Source organism: Nothobranchius furzeri, chromosome 14 (genome assembly GCF_043380555.1).
Source record: "Nothobranchius furzeri strain GRZ-AD chromosome 14, NfurGRZ-RIMD1, whole genome shotgun sequence".
Lineage (NCBI taxonomy): Eukaryota > Metazoa > Chordata > Actinopteri > Cyprinodontiformes > Nothobranchiidae > Nothobranchius > Nothobranchius furzeri.
This window is the reverse complement of record NC_091754.1, coordinates 49,447,451-49,467,609: the sequence shown is the minus strand read 5'-3', so window position 1 is coordinate 49,467,609 and position 20,159 is coordinate 49,447,451. Positions and strand designations below refer to the sequence as shown.

The following is a 20,159-nucleotide window of genomic DNA, read 5'->3' as shown; positions in this document are numbered from 1 at the left end:
TCCTCTCTCTGGGTGATAGCACTTTTTAATTAAGGTGGTGGTGAGGCGACGTGGGCATGATGAAGGGCTTTATCAGGCCCTCTCCTCACTCGCAGCTTATCCCAGAGCGCGAGGCCATGCTTCCCCGATAAGGTGGCTAATGGAAGCGGGAGCATGAATTCTGCACACACACACACGTCTTAGGACATGAGCAGAGACATGCAAACATGTGCGTTTTCTCAGATGATGGAGATCAGGAACCTTTACGGTGTGAAATGTGCCGAGTTGACTCGTTTCATTGATAAAATCGGCTGAAATCGTTTCATACGGGAGTTTCTCTGCTAGATTTCTGATGTTTTTAGGCCCTAACGCGCACACAGCAGGGTGTGTGTGTGTGTGTGTGTGTGTGTGTGTGTGTGTGTCAGACTGGTTCCACGGTGGGGTCAGCATCTACAGGGAGCCGCTGCAGTGCAGTCATGTCTTAATGAGGCTCGTCAGTCGTCAGACTCTCTGCATCCTCCCTCCTCTGATTCTCTCTCTCCTCACCTGTCACTCATCCACCCTTTCCCTCTCTTTTCCCTTTTCACTCCCTCCTCTATCACCCCCCCCCCTCAATCTCCCCCTTTTCCTGCCTTCATCCGTCTTTTATCCCTATCTCCTCCGTTTTTGGCGCATCCTCCTTACTCGTCTCTCTCTTCTTGCTGTAATCCCATTCTTTCCCCTCCCATCCTCTTCATCCTCCTTGGAGGCCACTGAATGGGCAGCTCAGAGGAGAAAAAGTGCTGAGGCAGCAGGATTTCTCCCCGAAGGGCTTAATCTGCTGAGGCTCTGCTCGTCGATAGCCTCCTGCACACCGTTCCCTCAACAATGACTGTCTGTCTGCACAGTCACAGCAGATAAAGAGATGCTTCTGTGTGTGTGTGTGTGTGTGTGTGTGTGTGTGTGTGTGTGTGTGTGTGTGTGTGTGTGTGTGTGTGTGTGTGTGTGCATCTTTCCCATCTCTGCTCTCTTTTTGAGCATTTCCAGCTCGCTACTTTTCCCACCTCTGTCGGCCTTTCTGATTGACAGGCCCTGAAAGACGCTCACGCACGCACGCGTGGGTGGCCGTTTGAACGCAGCTGCGTGTGTGTGTGTGTTTACGTGCAAGCATAAACACAGAGGTGTGTGTTAATGCATGCATTTGCTGCTGAGCCTGTGTAGAATACTCACGCAGTAACCGTGGGAGGCTGAAGTCACATGGGCATCGCTCCTCTCGGGTAACAAAGTAAGGAAGCCATCGTAGCTCTGTCAAATGTCAGGGAATCTTAAGTGTGCCTTTTAAAGCACAATAGGCGGTGAAAATGTCAACACTTGAAGGGTCTATTACACTTCAAGCCTTTGGTGCTCGTTTCTTCTTTTCAGCTCTTTTGATTTCCTTTACTGAGGCTCTCTCAGAAATCTGAAAGAAACGGGCACAACTATCCACCCATTAATGCCGAGATTCAGTTCAGTCCCGGCGTGGTTAAGTTTAGCGTGTTTGTAATGCAGCCACTGTTTGTTTCACAGGTGTGTAAGGATGTGTGATTCCACTGAATTCAGGACTCGACTGAGCTCAAAAACCAACGTCATGGAAAAAAAGATTTAATTTCCAAATTATAAAATTATTTTCTTGCATTACATGCTCAGAATTTGTCCTTTCTTCCCAATGAAGTACAGCGTTCTTTTTATGCATGCACTTTAGCTAAAAACAAAAAATGTATGAAAATGTCTCAATTATGCATGAATTTTTGATAACTGTTATACAATGGACTATTTTTACCAATATTCTAATATTTTACTGTAATATCATCATACATTACCCTATTTAAGTACAAATGAGATTACTATCTGTATTTTTTCTTGGTGTGGCAATTGCAGCCTTAAAATTTCAGATGGCAGAATGAGGGCAAAACCCAGTTTACTCATTTCTCTTTAATTATTTTTAAAGGTGGATCAAAGTTCCCTGAAAACCCGTTTTTACATATTTTTGAAATATGATCAGTCACTCTGAGTTTAACATGCAGGCTAAGCATGAAAATAGTCTTCTACCCCAATTTCCTGCATTAGCTGCCGATAGTAAATAGACAGGGAAATGCTCAGATTAGAACGTGTCATTGAAAAATTTGCACTTATTGACTCATCCGTCTTGGCTCATGGCAAGTAAGGCTCCAGGGTCCTTGAGAGAGCAGAGAAGGCCTGGGCTAGAAAAAGCTAACCGTTATTTGTAAAGATAAAACATCACTGTTGCAAAGCAAACAAAGTCTGTGCTGTTAGCCAATCAGAAGCCAGATGTCTGAATATCAGGAAATGAGATGCCAAATCCTGTCGTGCTCAGGGTAACTTTGCAGTGGCTAACTTTGAGCCCCTGAGCTTTTTCCCCTAAAGAAATCTATTCAAAAGCATTAATTTTTAGATGCCACTGTAAAAGTGTTGGGGAAAAACACGAGTGAACTTGATCTTTAAAAACGACCCTCACAAGGTCTGCGACACAGCATCTAAAAAAAAGTTCACTTTTTTTTTAATCACCAAATAAAAATACAATTTAGTTTAATGACTTTTTTTTTTGAATTTCCAAGCTACTGTAGCAGCTCTTCTCTGCTTTTAGAGCAGCTCTATCTCTCCAAGTGTCATGTGATCAAGTAGAAAGTTCAGTTTAGCAAGAGCTATGTATAAATACTCTTATCCTAAAAAGGCGTCAACACTTTTCTTTAGTTTCTTGTGAGATTTAAGTCATTTAGTCATAATTCATGTTTTAACAGTTTGAGTCTGCCCCCTGCTGGTGTTCAGCGGTAAATGCAACCTTATTAAAATGCGAACTTTACACGTTTAGACCAGACCTTCTAGAATAAACCTATTACTAATCAACGTTTGTATTCTTAAAGTTGTTATTTTAAAATACAGTTAAATAAAGAAGGAAAGTGATCATAATGTATAATCTGGTGTTCTGAGTGTGGCTTGATGCTCTTACTGCTGTGTTTTGGGCTAAATAAACTGTGTGTTTCTCAACTCAAAGAGCAATCATATCCAATAAATCGGGATTATGATCTTTTTCCCACCCTAATCATGCAGCCGTAGGTGTTTGTTGCTTGGAGTTCAATATAGAGTTCATTAGATTTAGACATCCCTCTGGAGCTTGAGCAAACACAAATCCTATACAGAGTTAGCAACAATAAAAAGCAATATGTCTCTGTTTCATATGTGCAGAATTTTCATATACGTGGTCCTTTTGTGCCCGTTTGAGTTTGTTTGTGGGAGATAACGCAAAGAACGAGAGCCGCCGCTGCCGCCAGGGCCCAGGCAGAGAATGGGTTCTTTGTTGAGGCGTTAGCCTCTCATTACCGAGTCGGGTTGACCCTCAGAACCCCTCGCTAGACGGGCCGTCTGCATGTCACTTCCTGCCCGAGCCTCGCAGAGCAGCGCCACTGGTAGGCTATTGTTCCTGGGAGAGCGTGATAGGATCGAGGAATGTGTCCTAATGTTTGCAGATTGGCTCGCCAAGGCAACAATTACAGTTGGAGCAAAGCTCCCCAAGGAGAGGCGGCGAGATAAGAGCCTGGGTGTGGAAGACGATCTGATCTAGGTGTGTGTGTGTGTGTGTGAGATGATCTTTTATTGTCTTAATAGCTTACCCACACGGATCTGCTCATACTGACGATCCACAATAGAGAAGTTTTGCCAATTTCCTGCAGAGCGACAGAACTGAAATAGCTTTCTTTGTTTTAGTGCTCATTAGTTTCTCGTCACATCTTCACGCAGACAAACACGTCATCCTCGGAGCGGCAGATTTCTATCGTGACAGCTGTCGTCTGCAAAGCAAAGTCTTTGTTTTTCCCGTAAATAACCATCTAATCCTTTTGTTCCTTCAGGACCGGAGTGCGGAGGCCTGCTGGATGCGAGCAAGGCCGGTTACATCACCTCCCCGGGTTATCCCCTGGAGTACCCCCCTCATCAGAACTGCCACTGGATCATCAGGGCGCCTGAGCCCTCGCAGCGCATCGTCCTCAACTTCAACCCCCACTTTGAGATCGAGCGGCTGGACTGCCGGTGAGATCCTCTTCACTTGAGAACTTCCTCTGCATACTTTTACACTCAGCGATGATTTGTGTTGACATCCTTTATTAGCTCGCCTCAGAATCATCTCTTGCTTTTGAAGCCGCTCTTTTATACGGTTGGAATTCCCTCGTTGTGGTTTGGCTTGATTTTAAAAGGTTGTGGAGCTAATTTCCGAACTTTGACCACAACAGATCTGGAAAATTTTATTTTCACTGCACCACAAAGCCTCTTCTGGTAGATCACTGGGTTAAACTCCTCGTTCAAGGCCGTGTTTAGTTTTTTTATTCGTGATTCTTAGTCTGCATCAGCAAAACGGCTAGAGGGTTTTCGTAATATCTGACGATTCAGACCATAAAGTACACAAATATTTATAAAATCTATGATTCCTTTGTGTCTGGTAACCAAATACTGGCAGGTTTTTGAAATCTGAGCCTGATTTTGAGACAAAGATCATGAAAGCAGATAAAATAAACACAGTCGTGGATTTTTTTAGGCCTGGTTGTGGGAATGAACAGGAATGGGTCGTAGGAGGCAATGAGACGCAGCTGTTTATGTGAATGTTACCGCATCGGTCAGTTTCCTATCTGAGACATGAATAATCCAAAGCATATGGTCCTCTATTGTGTTTGACCTCAAAGGAAATCACTGCCTCTTTTTGTTTAAGTCAACTCTACACAACCAGGGCAAGGAGAATATTCCATATTTCACCAAGTCTGAGAGCGTTTAGTCTGCAAAATCAACACAGACCAGATTTATCAGAGCTATTTCCTCATTTATAGTCATTTATTCCCCTCCGCCTCTCTTCTGCCCCCTCTTTTCTCTATAAATCCAAGAATTAATAATCCCAAATGGCTTTTGTTGCATTGTTCGCTGACAAAGATGGCCAGGAGAAAAAGCCATAGCTGCTTGTATGAAAGGGTTTTTGTAGTGATTGTCAGCTCCTTTCATGCGGCCGTGTCACGTTCGCAGCAGCCAACTGGAAATGTTATTTTCCTGTCTTGTGCTTTTGTGTCTCCGGGTTTCTGTCACCGTTCGTCAGAGGCAAAATGACGCATAATTAGCTCTTTTGCAATATGTTACTCGGCTCCCAACACCAGCGCCGCCGTGTAAACGCAGCGGCGCGGCGGACTTCCCGCCGATGTGGTGGTGGGAGCTCAGCTGTTGATGAGCAGAGTGTGGAGCAGTTTCTAACAGCCCGGGGCGTTCGGGGCAGAGGGAGGGAAAACTCAAATACCCCTCTGATTTTTCTCCTCTCCAGACAGTTTTATTGGGATGCTTCTTTTCTTTTTTTTTTAACACTCGCCTGGAGGGTTGGAGGCCTCTGCCTGCCCTCTAACTCCCATTCCCTTCATCCTGTGTGTGCATATGAGTGTACTGAGTCAGTGAGTAAGTGGGTGGGCGTCTACATGAGTAATGTGAAGCAGTTTGCTGGGTTAGCCTGTCTTCTGCCTCCTTTCTCTGTTTAATTTATACAATCCTTAAACCAAATTTGTACCAGTATTTATGCTTTTCTTCTCATTTTCCACATTTCTGTGGTTAGCTCTTTGAATGACCTCAGCTTGGAGAAAAATAACTGACCAGACTGATAGGCTAATGGCTAGTTCCAGCAGAAGCAATATCAGTAAGGACTCCATGTTTAAAACTTTGTGTAGCAATGTATGCAAATGCTCAGTCATAAGCTTCTCGCCAGCATCAAATGTGCTTTGTGTATTTAGCCCATCAACATAAAAAAGGTGAAATGCTAAAATGCTACTCAAGCTAACGGGGCCTTTCCATCTGACTCGTAAGCCTCCCATCATGTCTGCTAAGCGTAGCGCACAGCAGTTAGCAGGATGGGCGCGTTTCCACCTGCCGCGAAACGCCGCACCTGGAGTGTCTTTTTTTGCTTTACAATTCCAGAACACCTCAAGCTCAGTAGTTGAGATTGGGCCAGACTGGAAGTCAAACGAAAAAGCAGCGTAAAACATCTGGAAATGTGCATATTTCCGGTTGCTTAACTAATAACAAAAAACTAACTTTTATAAGCCTTTTTTGCACCAATACTTGTAGTTCTGCTCCAATTACTCGTAGCATTTTCTGTAGGTTCCAATTATTTTTACTCAGACAAATCTGCAACTGAACCAAAAGGTGTCCCTGCAAGAGAAATTCTGCTGATTGCTCAGGTGTGTCTGGGGCGGGGCTTGCATTTGTAAACGCAAGAGAAATCTGAGCTTGTTCACAATGTGGAGAGTTTACTCCGCCCTAAAAATCAATGAGTTAGCATACCGCTTTTTTTTTCCACCTGAGCCCTTGAGCTAGCTGTGTACTCTTACCACATCGCAGGATGCAAAGCATACAGCGAGGAATTTGGCTCAACCTTTCAGCGTACTCCTGGTAATCGTCACACTGGGGTTGCTCACTCCGCAAACAAACTACTCTGGAGGCTTTTTGGAAACGCACAGACACCCCCCCCCCCCCCCCCCCCAAAAATAGTCTGATAACTGTGTTCACATCTGTGCAAATAAATAAGCCAAGGAAAATTAACAAACCAGGTGTGTAAATGCTGGTAGTGTATTTGTTTACATAGAAAAGGTGGAGCTTACACTTTATGCTAAAGCTAGCTGTTGATCTTGTTTTTGCTTGCAGATAATTGTAACATTTAATGTAAATAATCAAGTACTATGAACTTTATCGTAAAGGTGCATAAAAAATGATGGAGATTTTAATGACGGTAGAATTCCACTTTGGTCTTAGCAATACTCAGACTAGCAGTTAGCTTATCAGTCCATCCAAAATGAAACCCATTTAATCCAAAAACTCATCAACATCAGGGAAGATGTGAATCGTTGGACCCCACTTCATAAAATCTGAGCCATTCCTGTAAGATCGCTGACAAATCCCTGCTGTCCTCACACATTCCCGCTCTCTCCATCCTGTGACTCACACGACTTGCTTCCTTTTCTTCGCCTGTACGATTAAGCATGACGGTGCGAGCAGGGAGCCAACTTTTGCATGTTTTCACGGTCAAGGTGAGAGCCAGGGGGGCTGCAGAGGTGGAGGGTTCGGTATTCCGGTCCGGTGTTGAAAATCTGCATGACAGCTGGGATTAGGGAGACAGCAGCGGAGCTAACCGGAGCTGTGTTACCTGACAGACGCAGAGCTACGTGGTGCAGACTGCTGATCGTGGCGGTGGGGCGGAGGACATAAAATGAACATGTTTTAGGCAGATATGCTTAGGAACACTCTCAAGGATGCAAACTGTCAGCGTGAAAGTGCTCATCAACCATCATAACCCCTCCCTGGGTACTTTAGGCCCTCGTAAAAGCAAGAAAAATGCCTGGTCAGCTCAGGCATGTGTTCAGAACTCCGGCTAATATCCCCGGCCAGCTGGTGATTCTCCCTCAGTAGCAGTCAGCACTCGGCGAAAGCCGCAGCTCCACTGCAGCAATCAAATCGGCAGCCCTCGTGCCGGCGCTCCGTGTCTGAGGTGGCACTTTAATTCAGGATTTCATTTCAGGGGGAGTCCGGCCATGTGCCAAATAGCTCTTACCTCGAGGCTGCCAGCCGATTGATGTGAACTAAATGTAATAGAGGCTAGATGAAATATCAGGCCCATATCTCTAATGCAATCTGCCATCACCGAGCCCCAGGATGCTACCTAGTGATATACCCGGAGCTGCTGGAGAAGAGAGGTAGAGATTATGTTGCTGTTTCTCTTCCTCCTTCTCTGTCTGGGTACTCTATCCCTTTTGTTTTTTCTCTTCTAGCCCAGGGAGGATCTATTTTAATTTTACACGCTTGAATTAAACATTGAAATGGGGCAGAATCACAGACGTTCAAGGCGGTTCATTTCTTCCACCTTTTGAGGGTTTTATTTTCTTGTTTTTATTTGGTTATTTGTTATTGAACTCAGCCCGAGGTGAGAAGATTTTATGATATAACTTCATAACGTCCCACACAACCAGGCACACACATACACCGCTGTGTAAATCCACTTGGCCTGTGACAGTCTGAGGAGTTGCCACCATATAACTGTGTTTCCAGGAGTGTGTGTGTGTTTCTTTGTGCAATATCAGCCTCTTATTGATACCCAAGGGGGGAGCAGAAGGGTATGGGATGGATGTCTGTATTCCGCTTGTAATGGAAAATCTATAGATGATCAGCAGAAGCCAGGGGGAACGCTGGTGAAGAAGGCTTGAGGAGGAGGAGGATGATTAGGGATGGTTCGGGGTGAAAGGAGAGACAGATGAGTTCCCAGAGGTCACGGCTGAAGGGAGTTGTTCAGCAGCTGATCTGTCGATATCTGGCACTTGGCCTACATTTACGAAGGAATCACGGTCAACAGCATCCAGCAGCTTCAGGAGGAGAGTGATGATACAATATCTGCACGGCACCAGTTGTGTGTGCAGCCGTTTCGCTGGGATCATTTTGACCCACTACAAGGAAAGCACTGGAGACGCATCATCTGCCAAAATGAAAGGATGCATTTCGAAATAATCAGAGAAAAGCCTAATGGCCCTCACTAAGGGATTGGCTGAAACAGAAGTCGTGTTTTACTTCATTTTCCCTTAAATCTGACTTTAGGAAACAGTTTTACATTTTCTGGCAGAAGTTTGGAGTACTAAAGACAAATTTTCAGCTTTTTTTATCGATGAGTCAAAAGTATTTCAATTCAATTCAATTCAAGTTTATTTATATAGCGCCAAATCACGACAAGAGATGTCTCAAGGCACTTCACATAATAAACATTCCAATTCAGGTCAGTTCATTAAGCCAATCAGAAATAATGTTTCCTATATAAGGAACCCAGCTAATTGCATCAAGTCACTGACTAGTGTCAGTGACTATACAGCAGTCCTCATACTAAGCACACTGCAGGTCACCTTATGCCAGAGGCTTTCAGACTAAAGTCTTTTTTGAGCAATGAGTGATGAGGCCAATGTGTAAAACAAAATGTTTATTATCTGTGAAAGTTTTTGTAACAAATCAGTAACTGCATTCTGTCCTCATGGGCTTCCATAGAAGGAAACATGGCGTCCAATATGGCGTCGCCCAGAGACTCAGACCCACTCCATGTATTTTAGAACAGATTTGTATGGCTCTATGTTATGAAACTGCCAATATTTTTCAACAACTGGGCATCTTTTAATTAATTTACAACCGTTCGATGGCCATTTCCTCGGGATGCACGTGGTTAACCGGTTAATTACTGTTAATGTTGTAACCGGGTAAACTAGTTTTTCCCGGTTAACTGCTTCAAGTCCTGCTGCTGCGCTGGGTGCAATATATTTTGCGCCACCAGAGGGCGCAAGAGCGCCGCTATCAAATATGTTTACCGGGCGACGCGCAGAAGAAGAAATGGGCTCGTCACATGACCAAACAAATATGCTCAAACACGAAGCGGTTAGCAACAAGCCAGCGTTGGATCCATTTATTCTTAGTCATTTCATCCGAGGAACACGAAAAGCCTCGCATCAAAGCGCTGAGCCTGGCAGAACACGGCGCAGCAAACCGCTAACCTTGTGTCTGACTCCTAATTTGTCCAGTAAAATAAAGAAATGTCAGTTTAATCATTTAGTTCAATGTAAGAAATAGGTTGTTTGTTTTTTTTACGTGGCCTCCAGAATGTGGAAAGAGCTCACGTGTTGTTTTCCAAAGCAATTTAGTCATTTCCCAAGATTATGCTTGTAAATACAGGATTGTTGCAATAAACGTCTTCATTCAGGTGAAAACACTGGAAATGACCCAAAATTCTGTCGTAGCTAGGCTAGACCTTTTATGTGGAGCCGCCGTGAAAAGGCACCCAAGACAGGAAAAACGTGTCAAGTCTGCACAAGGAAGCATAACAATGTGGTGGGGTCAAAGGTTAGGCTAGAAACTGGGCTGTGATGTCGTTTCCAAAAGGTTGAGTTTTGGCCGTCTGCATGTAAACACATGGGTAGCGTTTCAGAAGGTGTTTTTCAAACGTCCTGATGAGACACGACGAGATAAAACAATCAACACACAAAACGCCGTTCCCGTGTGGGCTGTATCATAAATGTCCATCAGAGGGGTCACGTGTCCAGCTCAGACAGCAGTTATAGACCGACGTTTTAGATCGATGCCGCTCTAGAAGGTCTGGGGCCAAGCCCAGACGGCCTGTGGTCAGTGGTTTGGCCCTAGTCATCTGTAAGTATGAATCTGTGATGGGCGTCGGAGGAGAGCAGTGAGGCATGAGGAGAGGAGGAGAAGAAGTGCTGTTTGTTTTGGGGCTAGATTGAAGATGGCAGGCCCTGCAGATCTGCTGGGATTTTGCTCGCAGCATCTAGTTAATATTTCAGAGGCACTTATAGTTTATTAGAGTCCCCTTTGAGGGTGGGAGGAGTTGGGCGGCGGCGTGCGTACGCTTAGAGATGTGTGTCTACTGCACATACTCCGCCTGGCTTAATTTCCGCTTCCGTTAATCAAAAATAAGGAGATGAAGAAACAACAGGCGACTGACTCTTCATTGTTTACCAGATTGGGATTATGTGGGTTTCCGTGCTCCTGGAGTGGAAAACGAGGAGGGAAACAACGCACACCCAAAGCAGCAGAGAGGAAAATGATCTTAGCTGAAAGCCCCAAGTGTGTGCAGACAGCCAAGTTTGGCTTTCGGATATTCAAGAACAGCTGTTGCTTTATTATCTGCATAAACAGAATAAATCATGCAACCACAACAAGCTTCAGCTCATCTTTTGCATCAGGGCTTGATGCTTTGGTTTAGGTTTTTAGATTACACTCAATAAAACACAACTCACACGAGGACTCCTTTGATGATTTCACTGAAGATGCTGAACAAGGCTGCAAAGTTAGGTCGAGAGAACTGGCTTTGGTACTTCTGTTTGGCTGTAGTGAAGCGCTGCCGGCTGCAGGAAGTGTCCCCGGTCGCTGGCAAACAGCAAAGGTGTGAAAGGCAATTAGTCGCCTTGACGCGGCGGTGCTGTGATATATGAGTGCAGAAGAAGAGAAGACATGTCTGGACCGGTGCAGAATTACGGGCCCTTGAGGGTTTTTAGTTTCCTTAACCCCTCTCCCTCTGCTGCAGCTACTCCCTGAAGGGGAAATGAGGGAGGGTGAAGCTGCTGCTGTGTTACGGCCCCCTGAGCATGGGGCCGGTCATGTAGACCCAGACAGACGTTAAGCTGAAGAAGAGGACGGTGTCAGACAGAAAGGCGGAGTTTGACTCAAACAACAACCCTTAATGGAGTCAAGTTCTAGATATAGGGGCTGTCAGCTGCACAGGGCTCTGTGAGGGCGCATGTGCCTGAGATTTTTTGTGCAATGTCCTGGAATGCGTTCAAATTTCTGTTAGAGAGAGGCAGACAGTGGGCTCCGGCACGTCAGGCCCTCATACATGTATTCATCAGAGCCTGGGGAGAGGCTGAGCGAACAGGTCAATAATCACATCTGAGGAACGCTCACCCACTGACGCTAATCCACGACAGGAGAGAGGCAGACAGAAAGAAGGATAAAGACCCACTCCAAAATCAATTAAAACCTAATTAGGCTCTCAGCTCTTTCACGGGCCTTTTATCCTTGGTGTTGGAGATACGGCTCAGAGTGTGTACGCGCGCACACACACACTCATGCATGTGTTTGCCTATACCTCCGAGTGTGTACTTGTTTGTGCATCTGTTGGCACATTCTTGGATGTTGTTTTCCCTGAGCATGTGCCAGTTACAGCCCTAAGCAGGCATACTTAGGGATAGCAGTGGCTCTCTCAGACTCTCTGTGGGAGCCGGCCACTAAAGCCTTTACGATCGCCTCTGTAATGTAGGATTACAAGAAAGACACACATAAGAGTATTGGACAGCAGCTTCTTTACACACTCGCATTAGTGGCCCAACCATCATGTACTTAAACCGCCCAACATCAGGACTTGTTATGGATGAAACCTGTTTGCTTATTGCAGTCTGAGGCCAAGTGAAGCCCGTGTTTCTTTCTGAAGGAGCAAAGATTTCTGCTTGGTGCACGAGTAGATCCCAACTGTTCAAGCCAAGTTTCAATTAAAATATCCAATTAGAAAATGGGACTCACCTTCAAGATGGCCACCATGGATTATCAACTAGAGCTGGGAATTGTTTAAATCTGATAGATTCCGGTTCATATTCTAATTCCGTGTTTTGAGTCCAGATCCTAGCAAATCTGTTTTTTTTTCTAAAGGCAGGATTAAAAATCTTAACACGTTTTCAGTGAGCCAGCTGACCATTGGCCTTACTTGATGAAATAATCTAAACTTCTCCGTGAACTGTGATTACATGAACGTTCTAAAAGGAAGCCACACTAACGCAAACACTTCTGATGGATTCGTCTTCGTGTTCGGCAGCTTTTCCTTCTGTTCAGCGGACTGAGTATTGAAACTAGGAATAGGAAAAGCTGAAAATAAGTCCCAGTTCCAGTTGATGCTCTATGCCCAACCCCGTTATCGACTTTATCAAACACAGCAAAGACAGCTGTACAGATATTGGGTTAGGGCTAGCAGCTGAAGGTCAACCCGAACAACAACAAAATGTCTCTCTGGATGAGTTTGGATGAAACTGAAAGTCTTGATTGAACACAAAATCAATCTGTTTTTCATTCATTCTTTCCTTTCTCTGTTGAAAACTAAACGTAAAAAAATAATGAATAATTGATCTGAGTCAGATACCAAAAATGAAAAAGGTCTTGTTTTTCCATCCTTTTAATTTTAGTCTAGGATAAAAAAAAAATACCAAATGTAAAAAATGGCCGCAGGATAGAATTTTATTTTAATATAACATAACAATGTCCCACAATACTCAGCAAGGTGCAGCAGACATAATTTAGACAGAGCCAGTGATGTTGTTAGTAGTGGTGTGCATCTCTACCTGCCTCACGATTCGATCCGATTCCGATTATCTGCCTAAAGATTCGATTTGAGTCTGAAATGCATCACGATTCTTCACACACAATTTTTCATTACAAAGCAGTAGAAGTTTTCAATTTCTTTTTATTTTGATATCCCTGAAAAACAGAACATACATCTATTCACTATAGTGAGCAACAATTTTTAAAGTGTGCTGCCTATAATTACTTAAATAATATAGGATATAATGTTTTCTGTAGAGCAGCTTTTAGAATACAACTGAACTTAAAAATAGTAAACAAATACTGTGTTAAGTGATTCTTTCACATCCAGGATCTCAAAACCGAAATTAGCCCAGACATCCGATTTAACGGGTGCATCTTTGATTACTGGTAATGTTCGCCCTGTATCCCTGTCCGCCTTTTCTGTTTTAAACTGGCGCTAGGGCAACGCAGTGCGCATGTCATTGCAACTCTGCCCACAGAATTAGTTGTAAAACCTCAAAACTTTATTGTCCTCGCGCGTCCAGAACATAGACATAGGGATAAAGTCTCATTATGTCACGTTGCTGCATCGATGCAGAATCATGCACGGCTGAATCGCAATGCATCTTAGAATCGATCATTTTTCCCACCTCTATTGTTAACGGACATCTGGAGATGAACACACAGCTGTTCACTTATTAAGAACGTTGATTATTGAGCATTAATGTTTGTATTAATGAGATTAGACGTGATGATACCCTTGTTAGGAAAAGGTTTTGATTTATTGGAATAATCACATGTGATGCATTTAGGAACAATATTTTTTTCTTTTTTTACCCAAAAACAAAACAAATATCAAAAAACACTGACTTTGTATTTTGGGAGTTTTGGGTTTCAGTGAAATTACAAATAAGGAATGTAACACGTCATTAACCTTTCAGTACGGCTGCCAAATCACAACGACAACAGACGTTGATCGAAATATTGTTGTCCTAAAAGTCAAAAGTGGGGCGACGGTGGCACAGGAGTCAAGTGCTCGCCCCGTAATCGGAAGGTTGCAGGTTCGAGCCCCGCTCAGTCTGTCGCTGTCGTTGTGTCCTTGGGCAAGACATTTAACCCATGTTGCCTGCTGGTGGTGGTCGGAGGGACCGGTGGCGCCAGTGCTCGGCAGCCTCACCTCTGTCAGTGCGCCCCAGGGCAGCTGTGGCTACATCGTAGCTCATCCCCACCAGTGTGTGAATGTGTGTGTGAATGGGTGAATGACTGGTTGTGTTGGAAAGCGCCTTGAGGGGTTCCATGACTCTAGAAGGCCATTTACCAAAAGTTATCCCCCAACAAGTTTCTCCAGATTCTTACGATGCCTCATGAGTTCACGCGTAACATTATGTCCACGATTTTATCCACATTATCAAAAAAGACGGTTTTCATTTAAAAACGGTCAAAATCAAGCGTAAAAGCTAACTAGCTAGATCTATTAATGTGGTAATTTATTTCTGAGGAATAAAAACTTAGACTTTACTGGTAGTTAGGTACGCTAGCGCCTTCTTTCCACTGGACGTGAAGGCGGCGGGTAACGCAATAACAGCGTTTTACCCGCGAGCTTTTCCCAACCAGGAGGGTTTCAGATGTGAAACGGGAGTGAAAGCGTTCCGCTTCGCTCGTCCCTCACAGTCACGAAATCACGAGAGAATTCCAACATCACGCGTGACTTCAGAAGTCCACGCAATAGCAAGCAAGGAGAATGACAGCTGTGTGTATCCAAAAAGGTCTGTGGATTATTTTCTGTCCCTTTAACGTCGACTCCACGGGGTTCACAGGAAAAAGGACATAATGAAAGTGTCCCCATGCTTCTGGGACGCATCCAAAACGTTACTTTGCTGCCGGTGGAAACTAACTCGTCCAATATTACGGTGGCTAAGTAGTACATTTCGTGGCTGTTTCACAATACTTTCACATCCATTGGAAAGGAGGGGTTAGCGTCCCTCTCCCTCTACCTTACAGAAAAAGCAGAAAGGATTGGGACATGCTTGCCCCTTGATGTGAAAAGACTCGTTTAGTGTGAAACGTTATGAAAAGGACAGGGTTCACCCAGTGGCTCTTCATGTCACTTATCTAATCTGTCAAATATCTCTGTGTATTTTAAAAGATTTCATGGACCAGGCTCATCTTTTAGACTTGCTTCTTTTAGGCGCCTTTCTTTCTGGCATTAGTGTCTCATTAGAAGCTCATTATACCTGCTTTCTGCTTTGATCCTCACCTGTACATATGCCACCTTGACCCAGATTAATGTGGAGGGATTATCCCTCGATCAGCAGTCTTAGTTTGACTGCTCAGTAAAGGAATCAATACGCTGCAGGAGTGAGATAGCTTTAAAAAAAGAGGCTTAGAGACTCTTCTTAATCCAGGTTTTATTTCAAGTTGGCACTACAAAAGCCATCTTGGAGCTCAGGCGCCACAAACAGCCACAGGTTTGAGCTGATTTCTGAAGACTTTTCATTTTATAGCAGCGACAAGAAAAGGTGTTTTCTCGTTTTGGAACAAATGCGTCTTAAAACCTATATCTGGAATGCTTTGTCAGTGTCAAACAGCCTATCACACTAATTAGTGCAACAACAGCGACCCTGTCGTCGTTTGACAGCGTCGTCACACCAACTCATCCAGACGAGTGTGTTTGCAGGGAGTCCTCCTGCAGCGATGCAGAAAACACACCGTGTGGGCTCTGGAGACAGTCACTCTGGAGCAGGGCGGGTATTAACGGGACCCAAATTACAAGAAAACGATTCTCTGCTGTGCAACACAAAACATAGTCCTGGGAGTGGAGACAGGATGGGAAATTTGAAGCATAGTCATTAAAACTCGTATTGTAACTTAGTTGAAACTATTTAATCTTCATTCTGACCACAAACAGAAATTAAAGAGATTTCCATGCCTGGAAATTTTACCCCAACCTGAAATTATTACGCTAGCACGAGCGTGAGGAGATCCAGTTTAAATAACACACAGCAGGGGCGCCATAAATGGTAAATAACAGGTTTTTGTTGTGCAGCCAGAGCAGATCTCTGGTCTGAGTGAAGGAATTCAAGGTTTGATGGAGGGAATAAAAAAAGCTTTTGTCCTTTTTTGGCCATTTTTGAACAGAAACTTCCATGTTGCTTTTATGTGTGTGAATGACACACACTGCTGTGAGCTAATTCTGGATTAACCAGGTGTGTTCATTCTCTTTTTGTCTTCATCTCACACACACACACGCACACACACGCACACACACGCACACACACACACACACACACACACACACACACACACACACACACACACACACACACACACACTGACCTGACAGCTAAGAATTTGCTTTTATCGTTCAGGGTCAGTTAGCTAGTCAAAGGTCAGCGATGAGCTGGGAGAACAAGCATGTGGAAGCTAATAGGAGAGCAGGCTTTAGGTTTATCTATCCCAGTTGGACTCTCTCAGCCTCCGTGCTGCTGAGGTCCTCAACTTTTCATCCCCCCCCCGGCCTTCACATCTTCATTTACTCACGAGCACCGCCGCCTATTTTTACACCTCTAATTAACGAATGCAGCCAGCTGTCGGTTTGCTTGCATCTTTACCCATTTCAAAATTGACAGGCACTCGCTGAAATATGTTCCAGCCCTCCCTCCATTTTCCTTTCCTGTGATCCAATATTCAGCGATTTGGGGTTTGTTCGCCCCAAGCTGTCATCAAAGAGATCTGAGCGTGCTGTCCCAAGCAAAAGTGGGTCAGAGGAGCTCCGATTATTGAAAACATCAGAAGGGAGACAACGTCTGTGGCAGATTGGGTTTTATGCTGTTTTCCTAAATCTGTTGCTTTGGCACCACGTTTGTCCTGAAACTGAACTTCCATCCACACCTGGGTTGACCCTTAACCCAGCGCTAATAATCTCTACTTTGTTTTCTTTGGGACCAGGTATGACTTCATAGAGATCCGTGATGGGATTTCGGAATCGGCTGATGTTTTGGGAAGACACTGCAGCAACATCGCCCCGGCGCCAATCATCTCCTCCGGACCGTCGCTCCAGATCAGATTCGTCTCAGACTACGCCCACCAGGGGGCGGGCTTCTCTCTGCGCTACGAGATCTACAAAACAGGTGAGGGAGTCGAAACAGAAAGAGGAAGTTTGAAACGCCAGGATGAGGACGCCATTTGAATTTTACGTTTTGTAAAACAAAGTGTTGATAACCTGTGTGCTAACGGCTTGTCCAAGGTGGGTTTCTGTCAACTTAAGGCCTCGTCTACACTAGCCCTGATATTTTAAAGGATATTTTTCTCAATTTCTTAAAATATATTATTAAAATGATCTTGACATGGTGCTGAAATAACCCCATTGCACCACTAATTGGCGACTGCGCCCACATCAACATATCAACACTCAAACGAAGAACGATCTGAGTTTGGCGTTTCCTCTCAGATATTTCCAACAGAAAAACACGTAAAATGACCCAGTTGTTTTTGGTTTTAGTGCTAAAATAAACCGTCAGCATGTGAGAATGGCTTTATAAACCGTTGTTTTGCTGTAAATTCCAATTCTGGTATATACAATTTTTTGTGTGTTGGATTTGCAGGTAGCAGCAGCTAGCTGTGCTAACGTTTAGCATTTCCTTGGATATTTCTGCTTGAATAATGATGTAATTTTCTACAGTCAGGAGTGTAAATTAGCATTAGCTGTTAAAACAATTTCAAAAGACCTAAACTATCCCTAGATGGTTTAGGTTAAAGGTTTGTCTGTGTGCGTTGTTCCAGAACCTGCCGTCTGTCACACCAACAAGCCCAGTAAACAAATGTGTACAGTCAGAGAAGAAACCTACCAAATTACCAGTGAGCCATCAGAAAACATGTGAGGAATTCTTTCTTAATTGGAGAGGGATCGACTTCCTCTGGGGAAGCGAGGAGGGGTAGATGTGGGAGGCTAAGGTGGGATGATGGAGAGGGCTCGGAGGCAACTTTGGAGTTGAAGGTTAAAGGTTTAACGGGGAGAGGCTGGAGCCAGGAGATTAATGGGGATGAGTGTGTGCCGAAATGGAATTTTCCGCAAAGTGGGTGTAGTGCGAGGGGGTGAGGCGCACTTTCCTGGTGAGGTTGGGGTGTTTTGTTTTGATGTTTTGTAGCAGAAGTAGAAGAGGTAACATGGTCAGGTGGCCTTGGGGCTGAGAGATTTATGTATAATCTGATTCTCGGCTATTCTTCAGTCATTTAGGCTTCAAAATGTGGTTGGATTTAAAAACAAGGAAAGGGAAGTGGTAAAAACTGACACTCTACAGAGTAAAATTCATCTAAGCATCCCTCTTATCGAAGTTATCACCTCCCACCTTTGAAACCGTATCTCTTGTTTGTGTCAGACAAGTGTGACCCAGATTTGTCGTTCAGCTCAGTTTCCAGGGCCACCAGCTCGACGATCCCTGACAATGTTACAGTGTAGATTGTATCTGTCTCACACACACACACACACACACACACACACACACACACACACACACACACACACACACACACACACACACACACACACACACACACACAGATAGATTGAAGGCGGCTGGAGGGAGGGAGGGGATGCGGTTTAATAAGATCCTGGTAGAAATTCAGCTATGAACGATTGTGTCGGTGTGCGAACACATGTAAGTGTCTGCTGGCTGCACGTGTGGGTGGTTCCACTCAGCTTGCCATGCGAGATTCTGTCTGTGGAGGTGGCTTGATAGATGCACATGTGTGCTAGTGGTAACACAACAAGAGTCGGGCACAGCAGGGAGATGATTGGGGTGAAGAGAGCCAGACTGACAAGGAATGAGTGAGTCTAGAGAGTGAAAATGCATTCAGGATGCGTGATTGAGGCCAAGTGTTAATTACAGCATTTCCACTGCTTGCACGCTCTCTCATCATGGCTGTTTGTCTTACCGTGGCAGGCTGGGGCCTTGGGTTACCTCCACAGCTTCTGACAGGTACACACAGATCCCGGCTCAGATGTGTTTACTTACCCCGCTAAAACTAACGGTGTAATCATTAAGCCAAACCTGGTTTCAGTCGCCTTTTTAGTGCACTTTAATGTATCTCACTGCTTTAAAGGCCCAAGTGTCAGGGTCGTGTTTCGGGTCTGTGTGTGTTTTTAAAGGGTGCGTCCAGAGATGGATATCTAAACACACAGCTGTGTGTGTGTGTGTGTGTGTGTGTGTGTGTGTGTGTGTGTGTGTGTGTGTGTGTGTGTGTGTGTGTGTGTGTGTGTGTGTGTGTGTGTGTGGTTTTGATTGCAGGAGCGTGTGTTTGATGCTCTCTGTACTATGAACTAATGACATCATGGTTTGTTTTTGTTTTGTTCATTCAACCTTGTTACATAAGCAGTGACTGTAACAACTCCAGGGGGTTTGCAGTTGGACAAGCAATTTGTTTGCGACAATGTGTGGGTGTTGTGTGTGTGTGTGTGTGGGGGGGGGGGGGGGGGGGGGTATAGTTCTTTGATTACTTCCCACAAGGAGGATCGGGAGTTGACCTGTGACTCTACATCCTACCTGACCCTTCCTCCACCCATCGAGTCACAATCCCGCTGGGCTGAAACACATAATTTGCAAGTAATTATAGAAATTTCGTGATTTATGCTTGGAAACACTCTGAATTGGTCCATAAGACAATTGCTTAGTTACATTTCTTCTTCTGTTGTTTAGACGTGTAGAAAATGAAGGATTGTTTGACAGTCAGCTGTTGGGGTGATGTGTTGTTAATCGGCTGTTTTTGCCTTTTTAATGTGACCGACCTAATCGGCTTGTCAGGTCTGCCAGGTTGGCCACGCCCACCACTGTCTGGTGTTTTTTTTAATGGTGGAAGGCTCCATTGCAAATGATGTAATCACATGGTGGACTGGGGCCATCAGGAGGGGACGCAGCTCTCATACCTGGGATTCCCTCTGGAGAACATTGGTGGGCGTGGCCAACCTGGAAAACCTGATGGGGATGAACAGCTGATTAAGATACATAACACAGTGACACTTCTAACTACAGCAGGCAGTTAATAATAATAATAATAATAATAATAATAATGCATTGAACTTATATAGCGCTTTTCTAGACACCCAAAGATGCTTTCACACACTCTCACATTCACACACTGCTAGTGATGGTAAGCTACTTGTAGCCACAGCCGCCCTGGGGAGGTCGGACAGAGGCGAGGCTGCCATTTGGCGCCGTCGGCCCCTCTGACCACCACTAACACAGGCAAGTTGGGTGAAGTGTCTTGCCCAAGGACACAACAGCAGGATACCCCTGGCGGGAGCTGGA

General features: G+C 44.6%; 1 protein-coding gene across 3 annotated transcripts in view; it reads left to right on the top strand.

The window, feature by feature from the left end:
- The window catches only part of nrp2a (neuropilin 2a), a 92,152-nt gene that overhangs the window by 33,323 nt on the left and 38,670 nt on the right, over positions 1 to 20,159 (top strand). For all 3 annotated transcript variants that reach the window (XM_070544179.1, XM_070544178.1, XM_070544180.1), the window contains exons 2-3: positions 3,864 to 4,041; positions 16,804 to 16,985. In XM_070544179.1, coding sequence (XP_070400280.1) covers positions 3,864 to 4,041; positions 16,804 to 16,985 — 360 coding nt within the window. The remainder of the gene's footprint in view (positions 1 to 3,863; positions 4,042 to 16,803; positions 16,986 to 20,159) is intronic.